The 23,440-nt window shown below is 34.2% G+C and overlaps 2 protein-coding genes across 17 annotated transcripts in view; one reads left to right on the forward strand and one right to left on the reverse strand.

Moving 5' to 3' along the window:
* Positions 1-765: 765 nt before the first annotated feature.
* The window catches only part of LOC127076693 (dol-P-Man:Man(7)GlcNAc(2)-PP-Dol alpha-1,6-mannosyltransferase), a 65,650-nt gene continuing 42,975 nt past the window's right edge, over positions 766-23,440 (reverse strand). For 8 of the 15 annotated variants that reach the window (XM_051018422.1, XM_051018418.1, XM_051018416.1 and 5 more), the window contains 17 exons: positions 8,019-8,064; positions 7,670-7,756; positions 7,296-7,351; positions 6,592-6,709; positions 6,367-6,425; positions 5,757-5,828; positions 5,069-5,132; positions 4,841-4,944; positions 4,371-4,442; positions 3,545-3,631; positions 3,385-3,452; positions 2,640-2,708; positions 2,486-2,568; positions 1,904-2,000; positions 1,639-1,704; positions 1,133-1,226; positions 766-1,043 (listed from right to left, as the gene is read on the reverse strand). In XM_051018422.1, coding sequence (XP_050874379.1) covers positions 963-1,043; positions 1,133-1,226; positions 1,639-1,704; positions 1,904-2,000; positions 2,486-2,568; positions 2,640-2,708; positions 3,385-3,452; positions 3,545-3,631; positions 4,371-4,442; positions 4,841-4,944; positions 5,069-5,132; positions 5,757-5,828; positions 6,367-6,425; positions 6,592-6,709; positions 7,296-7,351; positions 7,670-7,756; positions 8,019-8,064 — 1,323 coding nt within the window. In that variant the 3' untranslated portion in view covers positions 766-962. Of the gene's footprint in view, positions 1,044-1,132; positions 1,227-1,638; positions 1,705-1,903; positions 2,001-2,485; positions 2,569-2,639; positions 2,709-3,384; positions 3,453-3,544; positions 3,632-4,370; positions 4,443-4,840; positions 4,945-5,068; positions 5,133-5,756; positions 5,829-6,366; positions 6,426-6,591; positions 6,710-7,295; positions 7,352-7,669; positions 7,757-8,018; positions 8,065-8,155; positions 8,327-23,440 lie in introns of those variants that run through there. The other 7 variants (XM_051018423.1, XM_051018425.1, XM_051018414.1 and 4 more) reach the window with 3 other exon arrangements.
* Positions 8,497-12,432, forward strand: LOC127076695 (elongator complex protein 4). Of its 2 annotated transcripts, none has more exons than XM_051018428.1 (9): positions 8,497-8,671; positions 9,705-9,854; positions 9,957-10,180; positions 10,278-10,353; positions 10,459-10,615; positions 11,424-11,502; positions 11,608-11,767; positions 11,847-11,938; positions 12,130-12,432. In XM_051018428.1, the coding sequence occupies exons 2-9, from the start codon at positions 9,725-9,727 to the stop codon at positions 12,295-12,297; spliced, it is 1,086 nt and encodes a 361-aa protein (XP_050874385.1). In that variant the 5' UTR covers positions 8,497-8,671; positions 9,705-9,724; the 3' UTR covers positions 12,298-12,432. The 2 variants fall into 2 exon arrangements, with proteins under 2 accessions (XP_050874385.1, XP_050874386.1); XM_051018429.1 differs by having other exon boundaries at positions 8,508-8,671; positions 9,713-9,854.

The following is a 23,440-nucleotide window of genomic DNA, read 5'->3' on the forward strand; positions in this document are numbered from 1 at the left end:
TTAGTTAATAAAATATAAAATATTATAATATTTATTATTATAATATTTCAAATAAATTTATGTACATGTCTCATGTGGATATTAATATATATCCATTAAAATATAAAGTAGCTACATACATATTTATTTAAATAAGTTTATCTTGATTTGAAAACAAAGGAGAAAGAATTTAATGATAAAAAATTAAAAGTGTATTTGCATAGTAGGTGTAAGTATAAAGATATCATTTCTCATACCCAATTGTCTTATTGCAGGTTCGGTTGATTAAAACGAAAATATATATATATATATATATATATATATATATATATATATATATATATATATATATATATATATATATATATATATATATATATATATGTTATTGATTACACCATAAATTATTAAATTATTAAATCATTTCCACTTTAATTATATTGAATTATATCGATTACAAAAAATTATATAATTTTAAAATGACCTCATTACGTAAAAAAAAAAAAAAAGCAAAATTGGATCATAGTAGAAAAAACTTACTTGATTATGATAAATGCCACCCTAAATACAATCTTATTTTACAATATACATCGTTGAAGAAAGTTTTTGGAAATCAATATATCAAGTGACATTATTCTGTGAATTGATTGATTAGATACATGTGAAATAATATTTTACACTTTAGAAAACATTCTCTTATTTATAACTTTAAAATCGATTGTTTAAATTATTTAAATCAAATAATTTCTAATTTCTTTCTCTTCAAACCTAAATTCCACGGTACAATTCTTTTCAAAACTTTAAATCAACTTAAACTTTAAAATGATTTAACATTTAAAGTTCATAATTAAATACAGGTTAAAGAAAAACAACATAGTCCTTAAGAATACAGGCAATCTAGCAACATATATATTAAATACAGGCAACAATCAGTAGATGTGGTGATTTTAACTTCACACGAACTTGCAACTATGGCCAAAGGATTATGGGCAGCCAGGCCAACCATTGTTGAAAACAACCTGGTTTTCCAAGTTTCCATGGACATAAACTTTGGGCTCTTTAACCTGCATCGTGTTAAAACAGTGATAAATAAGTCTGGACGGTTCAAAGCATTCATTGTTTGAAGTGGTTATCAATTGCAGCAACTACTAACCAGTAAGAGTGGTGGAAAGCCGTATTTAATGCGCATTCTTGAGAAACCATCTTCAGTAAATAGACACTTGAATCCACTGATCACAGGATGTTCACTGTTAAAGACCAAGAAAAAGATCGGATTATGAAGAAAATTCCTATGTCAGTGCACGGATATGTGAAATCATGTGCAAAAGCCTCTTACAATGTTCTATATTAAATATAGTATCCTAATTTATCACCTAAAATCCGCTTGTAACCTTCAAATATCCTAGGATTGTTTTCTATATTATTTATGTATTAATATGATTTCCTCTCAAAAAAAGGTATCATAAATCTGTTGTATCAAATCATTATCAATCATATTTCATCATGCTCTTCAAGGGGGATCCGACATACAAACTTTATCATTTTTATCCTATAAAATCGCTCATCTTTACACGATCTCTCATCATTAAGAAAGCATGTGCCATGCAATTTATGAATTTGAAAATATCAGAGCTAATATGCAGTTAATGGATAACTCACTTTATTAGGAAAGTAAAGTTTCTCTGCTGAAATTCTTGCAAGCTAATTTCTTCTTCTTTAGAATATCTGCATTAAAGAAAAGTGGAATGTAACTAGTTAGGATCAGAAAATAGTGGGGACAGTAACTTACTAAAGCAAAAGGCCTAGAAAGGAATGTCTCCACTGGTCTACATGAAATGCTTATTATAGTCAAACATGGATCCTTGGAAGAATTAAGTTGCATCATAAGTTATAAGCACGTATAAAAGAAAGAAGTAAAATATACCTCCATGGGAAATCCCTTTCACAAAAGCGAGATATTCCATTCATTGCAGAAAATGTATCAATGTGAACCATTTGTTCATTTGTATCCTGATGAAGACCTGCAGAAAAAAAAAAACACTAGTACTTTACTCTCCTATCTATAACTTGTTCAGCATTCAAGATAACATTAATTTTTTAGACATTTCGGTTTTTGTAATTTAAATGAGGAATTTTTCTGGATGGAAGTTGTTTGGGTTCTCAACAACTCTGATTGTTAGTCTTGTAAATTAGAAGAAAGGAATTGTGAGCGAGAAAAACAAATGATACATATCAAATCAAATTGCAACACATCAATCAAAGGCCATAAAAAATTCTTGATAACATAGTGATTGTAAAAACAATCCTTAATATTTTCCCAATTGATATTGAGAGCCATAGATAACAGAAGAACATGCTAATAACAATGTACTTCATTTTCAACTACACCATAGATTCAATATTTTTACAAAATTATGGGCAAGAAAAGAGCAGAATTTTTTCGAGGCAAATTCTATCTAAATGATTTGCAGGAAATACATGAAAGTTTTGCAACACATGGACTCACCAATCCCGTGCAACTTTTTTAAGGCATGACCACTAGGATAGTTCCAATATGATGCTGTAAAAGTTGTGACGGTTACTGCAAGACTACAAGAGAGAGAATAAGCACATGAAAGAAAGATATATCACCAATGAAACAAAATGACTAGTGAACCAACCTCAGGAGAAGTAATCCCAACATAATGAGGAAAACAAAGTTCCAGATCATCTTTTTCCTATTATTGTAACTGAAACATTTCACGACACATACTAATGAAGGTTAGTAAATTACGATAAAACAAGAAAAGAGCAAGCTAATTCTTCAAAAAGAGCACCTCATTTTAAAATCTCAAATAAGATTACAAATACAGTTCTTTTCAATCATCACTGTATGAGTAAATGATTTGTATTGTATGAATTATACTTCGAATATCCTGTATAGCATACTCGACTGTATAGAATCACTATAGATACTGTATAGAACCACTGTAAATGCATAGTGTCAGTTAGTGTGTTATTGTGGCATGTTGCAGGTCAGTCAGTGTTTGTAACAGACTGAATGTACTATACATTCCTGATCTACAGCTCAGAGGTTAACAATGCAGAATACAATTCTTTAAAAACAAGGAAAGGACCTCAAATTCATTTATATATCAAATTCCAAATTGTTTCATTCTTCCTTTATATCCCGTTTCAATTGTACTTTGGTATACATTTTGCAAACATGACAATAATTTCAGAAAATGTAGAGAGAACCCATATAACTTTTATCAACCTAGATAAAAGTTTCTGTGTCTATTTCATATCTGTCCAGAAACATTGCAACTAAAATCCACATGTAAGACAAGAAAAAGCTTAGGTAAATAGTATGCTTTCTAAAGGCCAGTTGTAACAATGAAACTTAGATAAGCATAGAGACCTTACATTCTGTTACATGCAACAGAAGCAGACAAGTTGAATATTGGAACTGAACTTAAAATAAAACGAAGTTCCTGCAATATCCATCAATATAATGTTATGTGCAACTTTTGGTTTGATAACAGACACAAATTAAGCGACAGGTGTCATAGTATTATTGTAGTACCTTGTGGGGAAGCTTGGAATAAAGAAAAATGAAGGCAAGAACTGGGAAAGCAAAGGGCCGTACTCTTCTGTCTACTAAGAAACCAAACTGCAAAGCAGACATCTTGTCAAGTCAGAAGAAAAACCGGCTTTATTCTCTCCTTTACTGATCCCTATTTATTTACTCCCTCCGTCTCAAAATAGAAGTCTTTTAAGGTTGTTGCACACAGATTAAGAAAAGTAAAGAGTGAAGGAATAAATGTAACAATTTTACAAAATTGTCCTTAATTGTTATTGGTTATGCATAGTGAGATTTAAGGCCTTGAGGGTAGTGCAGACAATATTAATTAGGGGTAAAATTGGTACAAATAAATTAATGTTGCATTGAAGAAGTAAAACAACACTTATTTTAAGACAAATTTTTTAGACTAAAAAGACAGTTATTTTGAGACAGAGGAAGTATTTTTTTGCTTGAAGATATTGGGGTGGGGGGCGAATTTGTGAAAAAATGTCTGAATTGAATCAGAGACATTAAAAGGTATCAATAACACCAAGATAATATAAATTATAGATGATAGCAGTATTAGTGTATTACAACAAGTCCATCTTCGGTTAAATTTTCCATAACTATCATAGTCCTAGATACTTCAACTGGCTAAGATACTAGAGAAAAATAGCGAATAAATTGAAATGAAGTTTTCAAATCACATAGAATTATTCGATATTAATTCATAGTTCAAATGTAAATATAGAGAAAATATTAAACTTTAAGTTTGGTGTCGGGAAGAGTACACAAAACATGTCATAATGATATTAAAAGATATTAATCAGTTCAATAGATGACTTACCAGTGAAAGAGGATATGCAACAAGTAGTGAACGAGGGAGTGCGGAAGTGAAATACCAATGGAAAGCATGTGTCTAACAATGTTTGTGAAGGAACATAATAACTTATCAAATATAAATGGGACAGTATTATCAAAAGCAACAAACAGCATGCAGATTTTGGATAATGACAAGAAACAAAATCCATGTGACTCACCCATAGGCAAAACGAGAGAAAATTCATCTCATCAATAATGATTACAAAGAGTAACCACTGCCCACCTAATTCCCAATCCCAATACACTTTAAACCCTCAATATTGCATAGATTTAGCAAGAGCATAACTAACTTGAACATACTAGACTTTAGCGGTCAGCCTCTAACATGAACAAAAAAGTGGAAAAAAGATTACCTAACTCTTCATAAAATATTTATCATATAGTTTTGATATTCTATAATAAGTAGTTGTTCGGTATAAACTCAATGAAGGATACTCCCCATTCAGAACTCTTGTTAAGGACAGAGTTAAACCAAAAAACTTCAAATTCAGGCCACAACAACCTTTTCCACATGATTGAGTCAACCAATATGGTTATACCTGTAATGTATATAGGATTAGGATACCTAAATATCAGAATCAAATTTTATCGAAACCACTGTTGATAAGCATAAATTTTACTTTTATTTAAATTGAAAATTAACTAGAAAAACATTTCACCAACCTACGCATAAGAAGGCCATCCCAGTACAGTATTTTAGAGCACTCCATATTGAAATTTTTTTCGTCTTCCCTTCAAGAGATAAATATTATCAGGCACAAAGCTTGATCATATTAATTAAACATTGAATTTCGGAACAAATTTTTCAATTTTTGATTATATTTGACCGAAAGTGCAAGCCCAGAAAATTTGGGTAAAAAAAATCATCAAACAGAACACTAGACTTAAGTGCAATAAAAACAACAAACATACTGAAGTTTCAACATTAAAACTACGCAAGAAAAAAAGTCAAAACAGATATCATTTGAATTGTGCTGGAAATAAAAAGCACTGTGAGTGGATTTCGGAAAAGAAAAAAAAAAAAAAGAAAAGAACAACCACACAACAGAAACGTGTAGTAATTTCACATTGAATCCATTTCTTTCCTTTTTACATAGATATGGAAGAAATTTTATCCGAGAAACAAGAAAAATATGGCGGAATATCATAACTCATTTGATATCCTCACAACAACCATAACAAAAACTAAAGAATTGACAAATATCTAATATGAAGGTTACGCAAAATGGCAGCTTAGGCCCCTATGTAATGCAGCTCAAGCATCTAAGAAGAATAGGACAAATTATTAGAAGCTCAAGCATCTAAGGAGAATAGGACAAATTATAAGAACTTTACATAGAGTGCAACATACCAGAAGAAGTTGTAGCCCAAGGGGACCAAGAAGTAACAGCATGTCACATCTGAACACAGTTGTAGCAAATATCTGATAATCAGAAAGAGCCAAGAGTTTATTTCATAAAAGGAAGACCAAAACTTGAGAAGCATTCTACGCATTAACAGTAAAAAATTCCTATACAAAATATATATGTAATAGGATGATATATGGAGAAGGTAAAAGGAAGACCAAAACTTGAGATATAAACTTAACTATTAAAGTCATTAGATAGCGTGAATTAATTATTAAAAACAATATTCTATACAATTTTAATAGATTATTACAATCATCAATGCCGAGCACAAGATTATTACAATCATCAATGCCGAGCACAAGATTATTACAATCATCAATGTAAAATCCAACATCAAATGTTAGTTTATATTTTCTTTTTAAAGATAGCAACTTTACTGTAAAAGACTAATTTGGAAACTAATTCTCGAACAGTAGATTTAATCAAATAATAATAGCATTGCAAGAAGTACCTACATGTTTTGAAGTGGGAAAAATTGCATAAAAGCTAGTAAAGGAAAATTAAAAATCTGTCCCAAGATGAAACTGAAGTAAAACAATATGACATACATACCAAAGAGTTTAGAGCGGCATAAAAGCGGCCCTGGAACCAGTATCCAAACGCCAAATTCACTGCAAATAAATAAAGAAAAACACTTAACCATGATGTTGACTAGCACATAAGAAAATCCCTTAAAGGTATTATTAGAATTTAAGGAAAAGTTTGCACCAAAAAGAATTCAGGGAAAAGAGTGAGATTGAAAATACAAAATTCACTGAATCAACGCAAGGAACTTACCTATACCCAGAGCAAGAATGTTAGGAAGCGGACGAGAACAATAGAACAGAAAATGAAACTGAATGGAAGTTAGTATCACAAAGAAGGTTTCTACTTGGCGCCCAAATTTATCCCTTATCTGCGCAACAAATAACATGATTCAGGGAACATATTCAACTTAATCTGCAATAGTGGCGAGAGTTCCACAGTTCTGCTGAAAAACGGTCAAAGGGACAAACAACTACATCTCCCCTACCCTTTAAATAGTTCACAAACAAAATATTGTGAAGTCAAATCTCAAGAAAGCAACTCTACCCTGTATAGATTTGCATGATCTAAAGTACAGTCAAGATGCACAAAATAAATAAGTTTCTACAAGCATAGCAAATTGGCTAGAATGTTCTGAAATCGTGATTTTGTAAATGAGCTAAAATGTTTATGAAATCCTATTTATCAGAACAATGTATAGCTATGATAACTAGTTAAGCAAAAAAATAAAACAATGTTTATGAAAAGTTCTACAACGCCATGTTAAAAAACTATTGTCGTTACTATCATTTCATATGAAACCTGAACTATAATTAGATAGGTAAGACATCAAAGATTTTGCTGAGCACATATGATAGATTCAAAGAAAAATTAAATCATTTACTCAATATAGGCCTTCTTTGTTGATTATCATTAGAGATAATAAGAAAGAGGGAAAAGGAGGCAAAGGTGCAAACCTGATGGCGAAGAAATCTTAGTGTATACAGTACGATGCATCCTAGGACCATTCGAACTGCATATCAACAATATGTCCCATAGACTATATGTAAGAAAAATAAGTTGTGGAACAGCTGATGATAAAAAAAGTCAAAATGAACAATAAAAAAACATACTATCAACAGAACCGGATTAATTAGATTCATCAAATACATGAAGCAGTCTTTACATAGCCACAGAGCACCAAATTTGATAAATTTTAACATTTTGTATTAGAAATGTAAGGAGGAGGGGGGTAAAGAAAGATGAAACACTAGAGCACTCTAATTAGAGGAAAACAAAAATAAGCAAAAATGGATGTGCAATGTGTCGATGACTGTCAAAAAGAGGCTACCTATGAGAAGAGCATAAAACTTTGGCAAATGCAGTAAACTTGCAATTAACACAATCGGAGACGCAACAAGTGACACAAGCAAAGCGCCTGAAAAAATTAAGACGGTTAGAGATAAGATATATAATAATATGAGATGAGAATGATCCAATTGCTACTACAACATCTAAACAGACTACAATAACGGTTAGAAAACAAGCTAGTTCTAACAATCCCAAACAATATTAAATGGATTCACACTAGGCCATATTTACTCACTTATCAGAAAAGAAACTTCTAATTTCTCATAAATAACAAATCAAGACCAAAATGATAGAAAAAGAGAAAAATGGTAGAAAATTCAAAAGCTTACCAATGAAAGTGCGAGGAACAACGCCAGGAAACTCCAGATGATCATACTGTTAACAAAACCCTCAATTCAATCAACAATGTTCAAAAATTACAAATTAATAAAGTTCATAAAAATAAAATAGCACAGAGAAAACTCACATTATCTATGTGAAACCGATGATAAAGAATATCATGCATTGCCTGAACATTGAAACTTTCTTCGACCTTAGTGTAAGGGACCATGAGTATGTAGAAAGCAGCGATTGATCCCAAAACCAAATCGTAACCGTAATTCTTCAGAAACGTTGCTGATTTGTCATCGGAAGCCATTGTTTTCGTCTTCAGCGTGTTTCTGATACACTCCAGAATTTCAACACTAGACTGAGAAATCAAATGGGCTTATTGGGCCTTTTAGAAGTTATTGGGCTTTTATTTATTAGGCCCAGTTGAACCTGGTAAGTGCTCTTTGCATTCAAGTCAGACGGTTGTGCATTAGATTGTGCACGACGTTAAACCTATTATAACCGCCCTCGCCGGACCACCGTGAGCACCGCCGCTAGAGCTATCATTTTCACCTTCGCTACTCAATCCGCGGCAACTTCAATTCATAATAGCATAACTCTTACTTCCACCTTTTTCATTCACTTCAATTACTCCACTATCAAAAAAATTGAGGTAAAAACGTCGAACTTATCAATTTCTTGATTAGTTTTGTTTATTTATACAGTACAATGTTTATGATAAGTGTAACTTTAGTATAAGAGTTGATTTGCTATTAAAATATTTGGTTAGGTTAGGTATTTTTTTTTTCGGTGCATAGAGTTCAAATAACACATTAACCATGAAGGCATGCTTATACTGTTTCTATTATACTTATGATTGCTTATAAATTATATGCAGATAGTTGCTTCTCTTTTAACCTCCGGACGCATATGAAAAAAATTTGAATTATTACCGGTGTTGATGTGTCAGTTCTGTGTTTCATAGCTTTTAATTAGTGGCTCTTAAGTTATGTTTGACATTGAGGATTTGAAGACTAATTTGGGGTTTTTGATTCCAATTTGGTAGTGACATATAAGAGAAACTATAAGAGAGGATCTTGAGATTAATGAATTGGATAGAAATATTAATACGTTGCTTGATTTATGTAGCTGTCTCCACTCAATGAGATAAGACTTAGTTGGTGTTGTTGTTCCTGACATATCAACAAGTCACGTCTATGTCAAATTACTTGACTATTTGATTCTTTTTAATATATTTGTTTTATGTGGTTAAGCCAACACTCAGTAGTTCAACCTCGTTACCTTGACCGAGTCAATGACAGTCCAAGTTTAGTAACACTCACTTGAATTGCAGGATATCAGATATTTTATATGGATACCGATTGATTCTTTTTATTATAGATTTGTTTTAGTGGTTAAGCCAACACTCAGTAGTTCAACCTCGTTACCTTAACTGAGTCAATGACAGTCCGAGTTTAGTAAGCATGTTTGCTTGTTGGGCAATGAGAAGCAAATAAAAATTGTTCTATAGTGACTGTCAAATATGGGTCAAGTTTTACATAATTTGGCAATATTTTAATTTTGGTGATAGTACATATGTTTGAATAGCTTACTCTCTACTAATACTATACTGCATTCTAAGTTCTAATCATGATACTAAATTAGTTATATTCTATCTTACCGAAACATAACATTTTCTTCTTTAGGGTTATAGTAGTGACTATTGATGGCTGCAACAAGGACTCGAGTAAGTAGCTTTTCTCGTAATGTGTCAACTGTAACGTCTCAGAATTCAGGACTCAAGCATGGCCCTAATGGGACAACATTTATATCGTCTGGGATTCAAGATCTCGACAGTAAATATCTCTTTCACTTCCTTCAAATAGTAAATTAATCAGTTGAGTTATTTTATTTGTGTCTCTTCATGACTGATTCTTATTTTTTTAATAAAAAAATAGAGATTTTAGGTGGTGGTTTTTCTCTTGGTAGCCTTGTGATGATTATGGAAGATGCAGAAGCACCTCATCACATGCTTCTATTGAGAAATTTTATGTCTCAGGGACTGTTACACAAACAGCCACTCTTGTATGCTAGTAGTGCTTCTAGAGACCCTAAAGGATTTCTTGGTACTTTGCCTGCTCCAGCCTCAGCCAAAGAGGATAAAACTCGAGATCTTACTAATGTACTTTACTTTGTCCGTTGCACTCTGATCATGTAAAAACTATTCTTATGTTTGCCATGGCTGTGTAATTTGTTCATTATTACACTTTTGATTACAGGAAAAGGATCTGAGAATTGCTTGGCAATACAAGAAGTACTTTGGTGATCCTCAGTTAAATATCAGCTCTAATAATGGTAAGCTTTTGCTAATCTTCTCTTATTGTTTAATCTTGAATCGCTGTCGTATTTTGAGTGAATAATTCACATCTTATTGAGTAGAATTATACTTGCATTGCACAGGTGCTCAACATGATTACTGCAATGATTTTGACTTACGGAAGCCTCTAGATAGACATTTTTATAGTGGCAAGAATGCAGATTGTGTCAGCATCCAAGATTCTCCAAACCTTACTTCTCTTCAAGATCAATGTGCTGGATTTCTATCTCAATTCTCAAGGTGTGGTGATCCATAGCACTATTTTTGAAATGTACTTTTAGAGATATAGGATTGTTCCTAGGTCTTGTTATAGATCAGATTTCAGGAGAATATGTTCTTGCTAGTATTCAACAATTTATTTAGATTGTTACACCTGCTTGAGTTAAGTTTTTGCTAAAAGAATAGAGTAGGAAAAGTTTAGCGTTGGTATTTGAAGAGTTGGCTTGATAGAAGAGATGGAGGTGGTCAAATAGTTGTTAGAATTTAGAAGAAAGGGAGAGCATGGAAAATTATAAGTCTAGGAGACATCTAGGTGTAAATAGTCTATGTTGAATTTAATACGTGACAGAATATTATGATACCATTAGATCAATGGAACTGATCCCGGCGTGAGTTAAGGCTTAGTTGCTGTTGGGTACTTTCGAGATCATAAATATGTTATAGGGTTTGTGCACCTGGGCTGAAGTTGCATATTTTGAAAATGTGTGCATTTTTTTATGATTGGCCTTCCAAAGTAACTTTTAATTTATAAACCAAAAACTCCCTCCAATGTCATTCTCTTCAATTCCGGAAATTAAAGGTCCGGTGAGATTTCAGTATTTATATTTTGAATGATACTCATTTCCAGCTCTGGTGCCTGCTCTAGTATTAGATACACAGCCACATGATAAGATATACAAGTAATTAGAGATGAACATTTTGTATGAACTTCTTGTTTTGCATTATTTGAGTTGTGACAAATACTACCCTGGTTCTGAAGCATTAGTTATATGTATAAAAGTGTCTTATTCAAAATCTCATTCACTAACATTATCGACGGCATCGGCAGAAATGAAGCCAATATTTCCTCTGCTGGCCGTATTGCAATTCAATCATTCTGTTCTCCGCAATGCAAATATGCAAACATGGTGAGTTGTATGGGTTTTTCTTTGTTACATGATTCTGAACTCAGTTTCTCATTTTGCCATTTGGTGAGTAAAGTATTTATCTGATGGCACATATCGTTATTGCAGGAGTGGCATATGCTATCTTTTGTTAGGTCCCTAAAAGCCATGACACGATCTTCAAATGCTGTTGTTGTTGTAACATTTCCACCTTCACTTCTTTCTCCATCTTGTTCAAAAAGATTGCAACATATGGCAGACACCTTGCTTTCTGTCAGAGCAATTCCAGGTTCATAATCAACATGTATAACTCATGTGTTTATTTATCAATTAGCTCAAATATCACAACTAGACTATATATGTTTCAGATGAGGATAAAGAAATGGCAAGACTCCTCACAGGTTACCAAGACATGATTGGACTTCTTAATGTACATAAAGTCGCACGGTTAAATACACAGGTTATATTCTTGTTTGATATTGATTTATTTCTAAATGGCATTATTCTGTCGATTTTGTGTCCAGTTATATGCACTATTTTCATCTTTCTCCACACACACACACACACACCCTGTTTTCTAGAACCTACCATGTTCTTTCTTTTTGTTCGATATGAACAAGCTTGTGTTGACTGTAACTTTTCAATTTGCAGGTTCCAGTGATTCTTGAGGCCACAACATTCTCAATAAAATTGCAAAAAAGGAGGTATTTGGTTCTAGAATGTTTAAATCAAGCTCCGGTTGACGGTTCAAGCGGGAGTTCGTATAACACATCTGGTAGTTGTTCTGGGTCAACTAAAGCAGGGTCACTTGATTTTTAGAATACACCTTATGTATAACTTTAATGTTTGTGTAAACCAAAATAATCTAGCAGTAGTTGAATGTAACCTTTATTCTTTTTGTTTCTTCTTTTGATAATGACTTTTATTTTAAGTGCTAAAAGAAAATTTATGTTAGTATTTGTGAGTTAGTTGCTTCATCTAAGATTCATGAATTGCACACCTAATCAGAGAAAGTAAAATAAGCTTCGATGTCCGTCACACAACAAAATCATTTCTTTCTTCTTTACAACAAAAAGATTTAGTTACAATTTTAGTCTTCTTATTTTCACTCGTCTATGAAATTGGTCTTCTGGTTTTATGATCACTTAATTTTGATCCCTTTTCATATTTTTGAACTAAAAAAAATAGTGATTTGACATGTTTTTTTGGGGGGATTATGGAGGACCGAACTTGATGGGATGATCAATACGATTAAATTGCAAGAAAGTTTTCTAATTCTTTTTAAATTTCAATTTTAATTTTAGGTTATGTTCATTTTTATAATTTAATTAATGATATGTAGATAATCAAATCATTTGAATTATTTTACATCATAAAAAAGTATGCTTCTGGATGCAATGTAAGCTACTGAAGGCCAACCCATCTAGTCAGTCCAGGAGCTTACATTTTACTTTGTTTATGTTATGTATACAGTGGGACTTCATGTCTTTATTAAACACAATGCAATTTTTAACGGTGAGGGTTTTGTAGTTACAACCAATGGCTTTTCAACGGTGAGAATTCCTATCTTATCAAACATAATGTAGTTCACCTGCAAAATCGTAAGTAGCAAGTGGTTTTTTTTATTATTGAAACGTCACTGAAATGTTATGATCGTCACCGAAATGCTAAACAAATAGTTTTAATTTATATCCGGAACGTAGTGTTGGTTCATGGGGCACAATCCGGGCCAACTCTTAACTGGATGTAACGGGTGAAGGTGAAAAAAACACAAGAATGAGGAGGTTGAATTGTGTTGCATTTTTTAAAACTTTTTCTTCTTTTATTTTTTATTAATCTTAATCAGATTCTGAACACTCAGTTTAGAGTCTGAATCAGAGTCCCTCAAAGTTTGAACTCTTGAATATCTTTATCAGATTCTTTAGTAGAATCTGACTCAGAGGTAAATAAATGATAGTAGCGAAATAAAGTTCAGAAGCAAGAGACACAAGCAATTATCCTGGTTCCTCTCACAATTTGAGAGTAGTCCAGTCCCCTTGCACATCCAAAGGATTTTCTCTATAACCAAAATAATTACAAATACTCAAGCACACAAGCAAGAGACTTCATTTGTTCAACCCATAAGTAAGAGACTTTCAATGTTCAAGCACACAAGCAAGAGACATCATTTACTCAAACACACAAGTAAGAGACTTCAATGCTCAAGAAGACAAGTAAGAGACTTCATTTGCTCAAGACTTATATACTCAAGCACACAAGGAAGAGACTTCTCACTTTTTAACACTGTTAAGAGATTTGGATGACAACTACACTTGATATACACTCAGAGGTGTAGACAAAATACAACTTATAAAGACTCTAAGGCTTAAGAACTTCTAAAATATACAATTGTTAAGAGGTTATAAGTCTAATATATTTGACAAAGTGACTTATCTTTGATTGTCAAGATTCAGAGTCTTGAGTGGAAGTGTGTTATATTGTAGCTTGGTAACATTCTTCTTTAGGTCTGCAACTCCTTATATAGAGAGGGAGAAAAAAGACGTTGAAGACTTTCACCAAAAGGTTGGTTAACATTTGGATTTGATTAGACACATTGAGAAATCACCTTTCTGCAAGAGGAATTATCCGTTGAAGCTCGAAGAACTAAAAAGAATTTTTTCCTTAAGTCTTCACGTGATCAAAAGTTCTCTGAATTTGTTAGAGTTACCTCGATTGAAGTGACTCTACTTCAGAGGTTGACTTTCTTCAGACTTCACTCTTCAGAGGCTGGTCACTTTAGAGTCCACTTTTTGACTTCTGAAGCTTCAGAGTCTGGACCACAGATGCTGACTTTCTTCAGAGTTGACTTCTTCAGAGTCTGAATCTTCCATCAGAGGCAGAGTATGGATCTTCCATCAAAGTCAGAGTCTGATCTTCAGATGCAGAATCATCAAGCTTCTCTTCATCTGTATATATTCCTGCATACTTGAACAATTGTTAGAATATCCAATTTTTCTTTAAATACTTTGTTATCGTCAAAATTCGTGGGATATGGTATTAATCATTTTTGTTCTAAGGATCTCCCCATTTTTTATGATGACAAACATAAGTATTTAAGAACAATGGTTGTTAATTTAATTAACATGATGACTTTAGGGCCTGAGAATTGTAAGCCTCCCTGAGTTTGATAATCTAGAGGGTGAGGTTTGTAAGCCCCCCTAAGTCCTATCCAGGTTAACTAAATTCTTTTAAAAGAACAATAAAATAAATCTTCAGAAGTTAAGCAGCAGGAGTATCATCAAATTCAGGTGCTTAAATACTATTTATCTTTCCCCTTTTGTCATTAACAAAAGATAAAGGAAAGAAAAGATATTGAAGAAAAATAATGTACAGGATTTTATCAAGTCTAAATAAAAATAAGTAAATCATGAATGGTTCTCCCTTTTTCTCATAAGTTAAAAAAGAGTGCAAATAAGAATTAAAAAATGTGATAATAAATGACTTGAGTGGTTGAAAAGGTTCTGCAACTCACGAGATATTCCAACCTTTTTCTTGGCCAATGAGATAGAACAATCAAACCTTGGAAAAAGGAGTCTGATTGCCAGGAAAATATCTCTCTATTGATTCCATTGGTGCTCATTAATCTAGACTGATTTCACCCGTTCCCAATTTTTTCTATAAAAGCCAGCTTAAAACACACAGAAAATCCATTCCTCTTTCTTTCATAAATCTTCCCCCTTTATCAGAATAAGAAAATAAGCTAATAATAAAAAGGGTGGTTCTTCATAGGAGGTGAAAAAGGATTTGAAACTCCAGAAGGATGACATAATCAATTCTTCAAAGGGTGCTGGAATTTATGCTTGAGCAATAAGGGTTAAAAGAACCTCATAGACAAAGATGAGGACTTCCAAGAAGAACCTCAAGAAGGAAATCATTGAGGTATCTGATGATAAGTGGGATGATGACTGGAAGAACTTTCACATGTCATGAGGGTTGACTTATGACCAGCTAGAGTAATTTCTTCTGTTTGAGTAGTTTTCAGTTGTATTGCTCCTTTTTAAGTTTCAAACTCATGTAATCCTTTTCCATGAATAAAATCAGATATTTTTCATAGCTTTGTTTGAATCTCTTTTTAACCATCAAAGTCATGTATGTGCAGTGAATTTTAAAACAAAGTTTCATAAACTTACTTACATTAGCTGATGTTCAAAGAGACTCTCTAAGTCATGGTTTAATTTTAATAGACTTAATATCCCAAGTTAATATAGCTCAAAGTTGAGCAAATAAGCACAAACTGAAAAACTTAACAGATAATACCAAGTCAAAATAATTATTCAGATTTGTGACACGTAATTGGACAAGAAAAAACTCAATAGAAAAATCACGTATATGCCATCAGAACCATTTAATCAAGTTCTGAGCATCAAAGACTGAGATGCTTCAGAGGCTTCCACACATCAGAAGCTGGTTCAGAGCTTCTGATCATAGAAGCTTCTGATCATATCAGTCTCTGATCCTCCATTTAGGAGCAAGCATTAATCTTCCATAAAATACATGTTCAGATTCTTTTTAATGAAATCAAATATTCCTATTGTAAGAGGCTTGGTAAATATATCAGCCCATTGATGATCTATATCAATGAACTGTATATCTGTTTATAACTTTGCAGTCTTCAAGCTTGAACTTCTTCAAAAGCTCTTTAGTATATTTAGACTGATGAACATATACTCCATCTTTGCTTTGGTTGATCTGAACTCCAAAGAAGAACTTCAATTCCCCCATCGTGCTCATCTCAAATTCAGCCTGCATAGTCTCAGAGAATTCTTTGCAAAGAGATGCATTAATAGAACCAAAAATTATGTCATCAACATAAACTTGGACAATTAAGATTTCCTTATTCAAAGTCTTTCTGAACAGTGTTGTGTCAATTTGATCTTTTTTAAAGGTGTTTTCTATCAAGAAATTGCTTTATTTCTCATACCAAGTTCTTGGAGCTTGTTTGAGTGCATAAAGTGATTTATTAAGTTTAAAAACAAAATATGGGTGGACTGAGTCCTCAAATCCAGGGGGTTGTTTTACATACACTTCTTCAGAAATGACTCCATTTAAGAAAGAACTCTTGACATCCATTTGATATAAAACAATATCATGATTAATAACATAAAAGATAAGAAGTTTGATTGCCTCTAACCTTGCAACGGGTGCAAAGGTTTCCGAGAAATCTATACCTTCTTGCTGACTGTAGCCTCGAGCTACTAGTCTATATTTGTTTATTACCACCTCTCTTTGTTCATCCATCTTGTTTATGAACATCTATTTTGTTCCAATGATGTCCTTCTGATGAGATATAAGTACCAAATCCCACATATCATTCCTTTGAAATTGGTTCAATTTTTCTTGCATTCCTACAATCCATCCATCATCTGATAAGGCTTCTGTCATACGGTGAACTGACTTTGTGTGTTTTTGCTTTGGAAAGCAAATGTCGCGGATAGCAAGAGTCGCCACCGACTTTTCTTTTATCCCATAAGGAAAGGTGGAAAAGAACAGGAAAGACCTTAATTAGATTTTGGGTTCGGTAGGTACATTATACAAAGGGAAGGTGTTAGCACCCTTTGTATCCATGGTTATCCATGGGCTCTTAATTGCTTGATCACTTATGTTTGTCTGAAAAAAGTGTTCGTGAATTGCTTAAAAATGTTTTGAAAAGAGAGTTTAACTTTGTAATGATTCTTGTACGAATGTATACAAAGTATTTATCTCGTTTAATTTTGAAAGCGGTTTAGAAAAATATAACTTGGCAATGATTCTAGTACGAATGTATATCAAGTGGTGATTTTCTAGTAGATGTTTTGCAAAGCGTGATGTATGAAAAATGTTTTAGGTTGTGAGCCAGCAATTAAGAGTTATACCTACCCAAGGCCTTTATGGGCATTTCCTATCCTTATGAGGGTAAAACTGTCCTTACTATTGAGAAGTAAGTAGTTTTATCTTTTGGATGTAAAAGGGTCATCGTAGGGTCATCGATTGGTCATCGAAGGCAACATTTGTAAGGATACCTTAGCATTCGAAGGGACGATCATCATTTAACCGTAGGCTACAGCGACGGGTCATCGAGGGACAAAAATCATATATTCGTAGGCAACGTCCGAGGGACAATGATTTATTTTATAGGGACATGATGATTTAATCGAAGGGTCTTTGCTAAGTGTATCCCCACATTCGCGGGACATGACCGTAATACCGTAATACCGTAAGGCAACAAAGAGAGGTCCAAGATCACATATTCAAAGGCAATATTTTATAATCAATTAGGTAATTAGGATGAATCTCTACATTATAATCAATTAAGTAACTATGATGAATTTCCACATTAAAATCAATTAAGTAATTAGGATGAATCTCCACATTAAAATCAATTAAGTAATTAGGATGAATCTCCACATTAAAATTAATTAAGTAATTAGGATAAATCCCCACAAGGGTATCCCACAAATAAAGTGGAATACCTAGCAAGCTACCTTTTCCGGGAGTATGTGAACCCTTACAAAATTCAGCAAACAGGTCAGAATACCAAATTAGGGTGTAATCGAGAATTACACCACAAAAGAAATCACAACAGTAATAGGGTCAGGTAAACAATGCATGGCTATGATAAAACATGTCAGATGAGCAAAAATCAGAACAGAAAAGTCAGCGACTGTCACGTTCGCTCCTGCCTCGCCTAGCGAAGGCTTAGCGAATACTCGCTACATGCTCGCTTAGCGATGTGCTAGCGAGCGGCTGCGGGTTCTGGTTTTGATAACAGTACAATTTCAGCAAGCTTCACACCCTATGGCATCCATTATAGAGATTACATGGTTAAACATCCAAGATATTCATACATACTTAAATTCACATGCAAAACTTAAGATATTTTTATAAATTCAACCATAATGCCATATGCAAATTAAGAACATAAAACGGTAATAGTAATGCAAACCTGTTTGCAATTGAATTGCAACCTTGAATTGGCAAGTCGGATTGAGTTGGGCGGAGGTAACCTTGGTGCAGATGAGTTTCCTTCAGGGTTTCCTTTAGGGTTGCTCTGAATTCTCTGGGTTAGCCTCCAGGGTTTGCTGTGTTGCTTCTGTTAGGGTTTCTTTGCTAGGGTTTCTGTCCGTCTGCCTCTGTCCTCGTCCTCCTTCTGAATGAAGCTCTGCTGTTTATAATAATTTTTGTGACCTGATGGGCTCAGAATGAAGCCCAGAATTTTCTGGTATTCGCAAGCTTCGCTAGGCGAGTGGCGTAGCGAAGGGTTCGCTAGGCGAAGGAGTTGCTCGCCTAGCGAGCAAGCCAATTTAGGCCATTTTCTGGATTTGGCCATCTGTGTGCTGGGTCTTTGTTCTTTTAAGGTCAATGCCTTGAAAAATAAGTTGGGGTGCCTTAAAAATGCCTTGTAATATTAACGGGCAAATTTTGGGGTATGACAGCTTCATCAACAGAAGTTGGTTTTATTACGGAGATAAGTCCCAGTATTGATTACTCATCTCTGAATGCAAATATTATTTTCAGAGGACTATCTTTGTTTCAAATTATTAACTCTTCTAGATGAGAAGGCTTGTACTTAAAGGTTTTTATGGATTGTGCAACTTCTTGAGAATCACAGAGAGCTTCTTCAAAACTGGCTTCCTTTGGTTGTGTTTCAGAAGTTGGACTTGGTTATGTGCCACCAGCTTTTGAACATCTAGCTTTTGAACCTCCGGCTTCTGAACATTCAGCTTCTGAAAGAGTAATAACTTTTGATCTACCAGCTTCTAGAGAGACTTCTAATATATGAACTTCTGAAAAGTTTTCAACTAGCTCTGACATTTTACTCTCAGGCTCTCTGTCATCAAATTTGATATGTATAGACTCTTCAACCATTTTGGTTTCAGAGTTATACACCTTGTATGCCTTTGAGCGTTCACAATATCCTAAAAAGATACCCTTTTGAGCCTTGGCATTAAATTTATTTAGATATAATTTATTATTTAATAAGTAACGTGTATATCCTAACTATTGAAAATAAGAAAAGTTAGGTTTTCTTCCTTTGAACGGCTCATATGCAGTTTTGTTCAGAATGACTCTGATGTAGATCATGTTTTGAACATAACATGTTGTGTTTACAGCTTCTGTCCACAAGTGTTTTGGAAAATTATTTTCATGAATCATGGTTCTGGCTATTTCTTGTAAGGATCTGTTCTTCCTATCTACAACTCCATTTTGCTATGGAGTTCTAGGAGAGTGATATCATGGAGGATTCCATATTTTTCACAAAAGTTTTCAAAAGGTTCATTTTCAAATTCTCCTCCATGATCACTCCTTACTTTTAAATTTTTTTTACCCTTTTTTTCATTTGTACTTATATGCAGAAGACACTAAGCACATCATATGATTCACCCTTGGTTCTAAGGAATTTAACTTAAGTCCATCTACTAAAGTGATCAATTATGACAAGTCGATATTTCTTCCTATTGATTTATGCAATACTAACATGACCAAACAAATCAATGTGAAGCAGTTCTAAGATTCTAGAGGTATATACAAAGTTATTTGTTTTAAAAGAGGTTTTATTGATTTTGCCAATTTGGCATGCTCCACATAGAGGATTTGAATGATAGTTAAGATCTGACAGCCCCTCCACAAGGTTTAACTTGTTAAGCTTAGAGATCAATCTCCAGTTAGCATGACCTAGTCTTCTATGCCAAATCCATTTTCATCATTCATTGATAGAAGGTAAAGTACCTTATGATCATCCAGTTTAGAGAAATTAACTTTATAATCATTGTCTTTCCTCTTACCCTTGAACATTACAGATTTATCAGACTCGTTTATGATTATATATATGCTCTTAATAAACACTACTTCACAACCATTATCACAAAATTGACTTATTCTAAGTAGGTTATGTTTTAGTCCATCTACTAACCAGACATTATTGATAGGGATAAAGGAGTTACCAATAGTACCTGTACCAATGATCTTCCCCTTTTAGTTTCCTCCAAATCCCACAGTTCCTCCCTCTTTCAGAGTGAGGGTTTGGAACGTATGCCTTTCTCATGTCATATGTCGTGAGCAGCCACGCCCATGTACCATGACAGCTGCTTCGCTTATTCCTTGAAGCATATATGTAAGAAAAATGATTCAGATTTAGGTACCCAAAGTCCTACGAATCCTTTAAGATTAATTCTGATAGGTTTTCTCTTGTTTTGTACCTCTCATTTGTTATGAAAATATTTAGAGCCATTCAAGACTTTTGATTTAGAAGTTTGTTGTCTTGAATGAGTCTTGAACTTAGGTTCTGAACCTCTCAAAACCTTATGACCTGATGTCTTAGGTTCTAGTTTCTTCAGAACCTTTGACTTCATAACTTTTGACTTTAGATTCTCAAATTCTAATTTCTTCAGAAACCTTGACTCAACAGTTTTGGATTCTTATCGGTTCAGAACCTTTGCATTGTTAGAGTTAGGTACAAAATAAAATTCTAACCATTTTTGAGTATATTTTAAAGAAGCACTACGCCAAAAACTGGAATAGACAGCGCCCCTTAGAGGGCGCTTTATTACAAAAGCGCCCTCTAAAGTGAAGCGAAAAATAATGAGCAATAGACAGCGCACTTTAGAGGGCGCTTTTGTAACAAAGCGCCCTCTAAGGTGAAGCGAAAAAATAAGGAGGATATAGAGGGACAACAATACATGGCGCTTTTTAGAAAAGCGCCCTCTAAGGTTACCCTTAGAGAGCGCTTTTAATAAAGCGCTGTTATAAGTCCATGTGTATTTCCAGCTTATACAGCGCTTCTGGAAAGCCTTAGAGAGCGCTTCCATAAGCGCCCTCTTAGGCCCCCTTTAGAGGGCGCTTTTTTACCACAAGCGCCCTCTAAGGTGAAACGAAAAAATAAGGAGGAGATAGAGGGACAACAATACATGGCGCTTTTTAGAAAGCGCCCTCTAAGGTTACCCTTAGAGGGCGCTTTTAATAAAGCGCTGTTATAAGTCCACGTGCATTTCCAGCTTATAAAGCGCTTCTGGAAAGCCTTAGAGAGCGCTTTCATAAGCGCCCTCTTAGGCCCCATTTAGAGGGCGCTTTTTTTCCACAAGCGCCCTCTAATGTCCCCTTTAGTAAACATTAAAATTATAACATACTGCGCGTTTTGTTATTTCACTATCTGTTATTAGCGTTCTTTTTCACGTTAGGGTTCTGAGGCGTTTTCCTTCCACCTCTGTTAGATCTACATGCGCGTTTCCTCCTTCTACCAATCAAAGGTACACGCTTTTCCCAATTACTGTTTTATGTTATTGCTTTGACTGTGCTTTGCCCAATTTCTGTTTTACCTTATTACTGCGTGTTTCCTCCTTCTACGTTTGTTTCGACCATGATAGCGGATGCAATAGGAAATTGACGGTTGGTTTTTAGTGACCATGATAGCGGATGCAATGGGTTATACGACCTATGAACATATGATTTTGTGTCAACACCAGTATCATTAGAAACCTAGGTCCGAATGTGTTTGAACTCTTCTGAAATTGTTTTTTGTTTATTCTAATTAGTCATGGATAATACATGGATGTCTTCCAATCGATTGTCGAGAGAGTACGAGAATGGGGTATCAGAATTCGTTAAGTTTGCCGTTGCGCACGCCGAAGACCCCAGTAGAATGATATGTCCTTGCTTGGGTTGTTGTTATGGGAAACGGGTTGACGCAGTTCAGTTGACATCGCATCTAATGAGGCATGGAATTGATCGAAGTTATACATGTTGGAATTTGCATGGTGAGAAAAGTAACGATAATGTTGAACCGGGGGATAGTACGACCTATGCCTCAAACTATAGTGGCGCAAATACATACGATTGTGATCGAGTTGAAGAGATTGCAGAAGCACTTGAAGGAGATCTTAAGGATTGTCCCGAAATGTTTGAGAGGTTGGTAAGTGATGCAGAGAAACCTTTGTATGATGGTTGCACTAAATTCACAAGATTGTCTGCGGTATTAAAGTTGTACAACTTAAAGGCGGGCAATGGGTGGTCGGATAAAAGTTTCACAGAGTTATTAGCCCTTTTGAAAGATATGCTTCCTGAGGATAATGTTCTTCCCAATCGAACATATGAGACCAAAAAGATGTTGTGCTCTATTGGCATGAGCTATGATAAGATACATGCATGTCCAAACGATTGCGTTTTGTTTCGAAATGAGTATGCATCGTTAAATGAGTGTCCTAAATGCGGTGTCTCGCGATATAAGAACAAGTTGTCTCCATCAAAAGTCTTGTGGTATTTTCCTGTTATTCCGAGATTTAGACGCATGTTTCATAGTGAAACCGATTCAAGACACTTGACCTGGCATGCAGATGAAAGACTTATAGATGGAAAGTATCGACATCCGGCAGATTCACCACAGTGGTTGAAAATTGATAATGATTATCCTGAATTTGGAGAAGAATCAAGAAACCTTCGCTTGGCATTATCTACTGATGGAATGAACCCACACGGTATCCAGAGTATCTCACACAGTACATGGCCTGTGATTATTATGATTTATAACCTACCTCCATGGCTATGTATGAAGCGTAAGTACATGATGTTGTCTATGTTGATTTCTGGACCTAAACAACCAGGGAATGACATAGACATGTACTTGAAGCCCTTAATCGAAGATTTAAAGATTTTGTGGGAGACCGGTGTGGAGGTTTATGATGGATATAGGAAAGAAAGTTTCAACTTGAGGGCGATGTTGTTTGGCACAATTAATGATTTTCCAGCATACGGAAATCTATCAGGGTATAGCATAAAAGGTCAATGTGCGTGTCCTATTTGTGAAGATAAAACAGATTGGAAGCGCTTGGAGTTTGGTCAGAAGAATGTCTTTCTCGGTCATCGGAGATTCTTAAATTCAAATCATCACTACCGTGGATGGAGAAAGGCGTTCAATGGAGAGACAGAACAAGGCAGAGCTCCACCTATATTG

The sequence above is a fragment of the Lathyrus oleraceus genome, chromosome 4 (genome assembly GCF_024323335.1).
Source record: "Lathyrus oleraceus cultivar Zhongwan6 chromosome 4, CAAS_Psat_ZW6_1.0, whole genome shotgun sequence".
Taxonomy (NCBI): domain Eukaryota; kingdom Viridiplantae; phylum Streptophyta; class Magnoliopsida; order Fabales; family Fabaceae; genus Lathyrus; species Lathyrus oleraceus.

Excerpts from the sequence above, each read along its gene's own strand:
- LOC127076695 (XM_051018428.1), top strand. The coding sequence starts at position 9,725 with ATGGCTGCAACAAGGACTCGAGTAAGTAGCTTTTCTCGTAATGTGTCA. Across the intron at positions 9,855-9,956 it reads TGGGATTCAAGATCTCGACA|AGATTTTAGGTGGTGGTTTT; the intron begins GTAAATATCTCT and ends ATAAAAAAATAG. Across the intron at positions 10,354-10,458 it reads AAATATCAGCTCTAATAATG|GTGCTCAACATGATTACTGC; the intron begins GTAAGCTTTTGC and ends TGCATTGCACAG.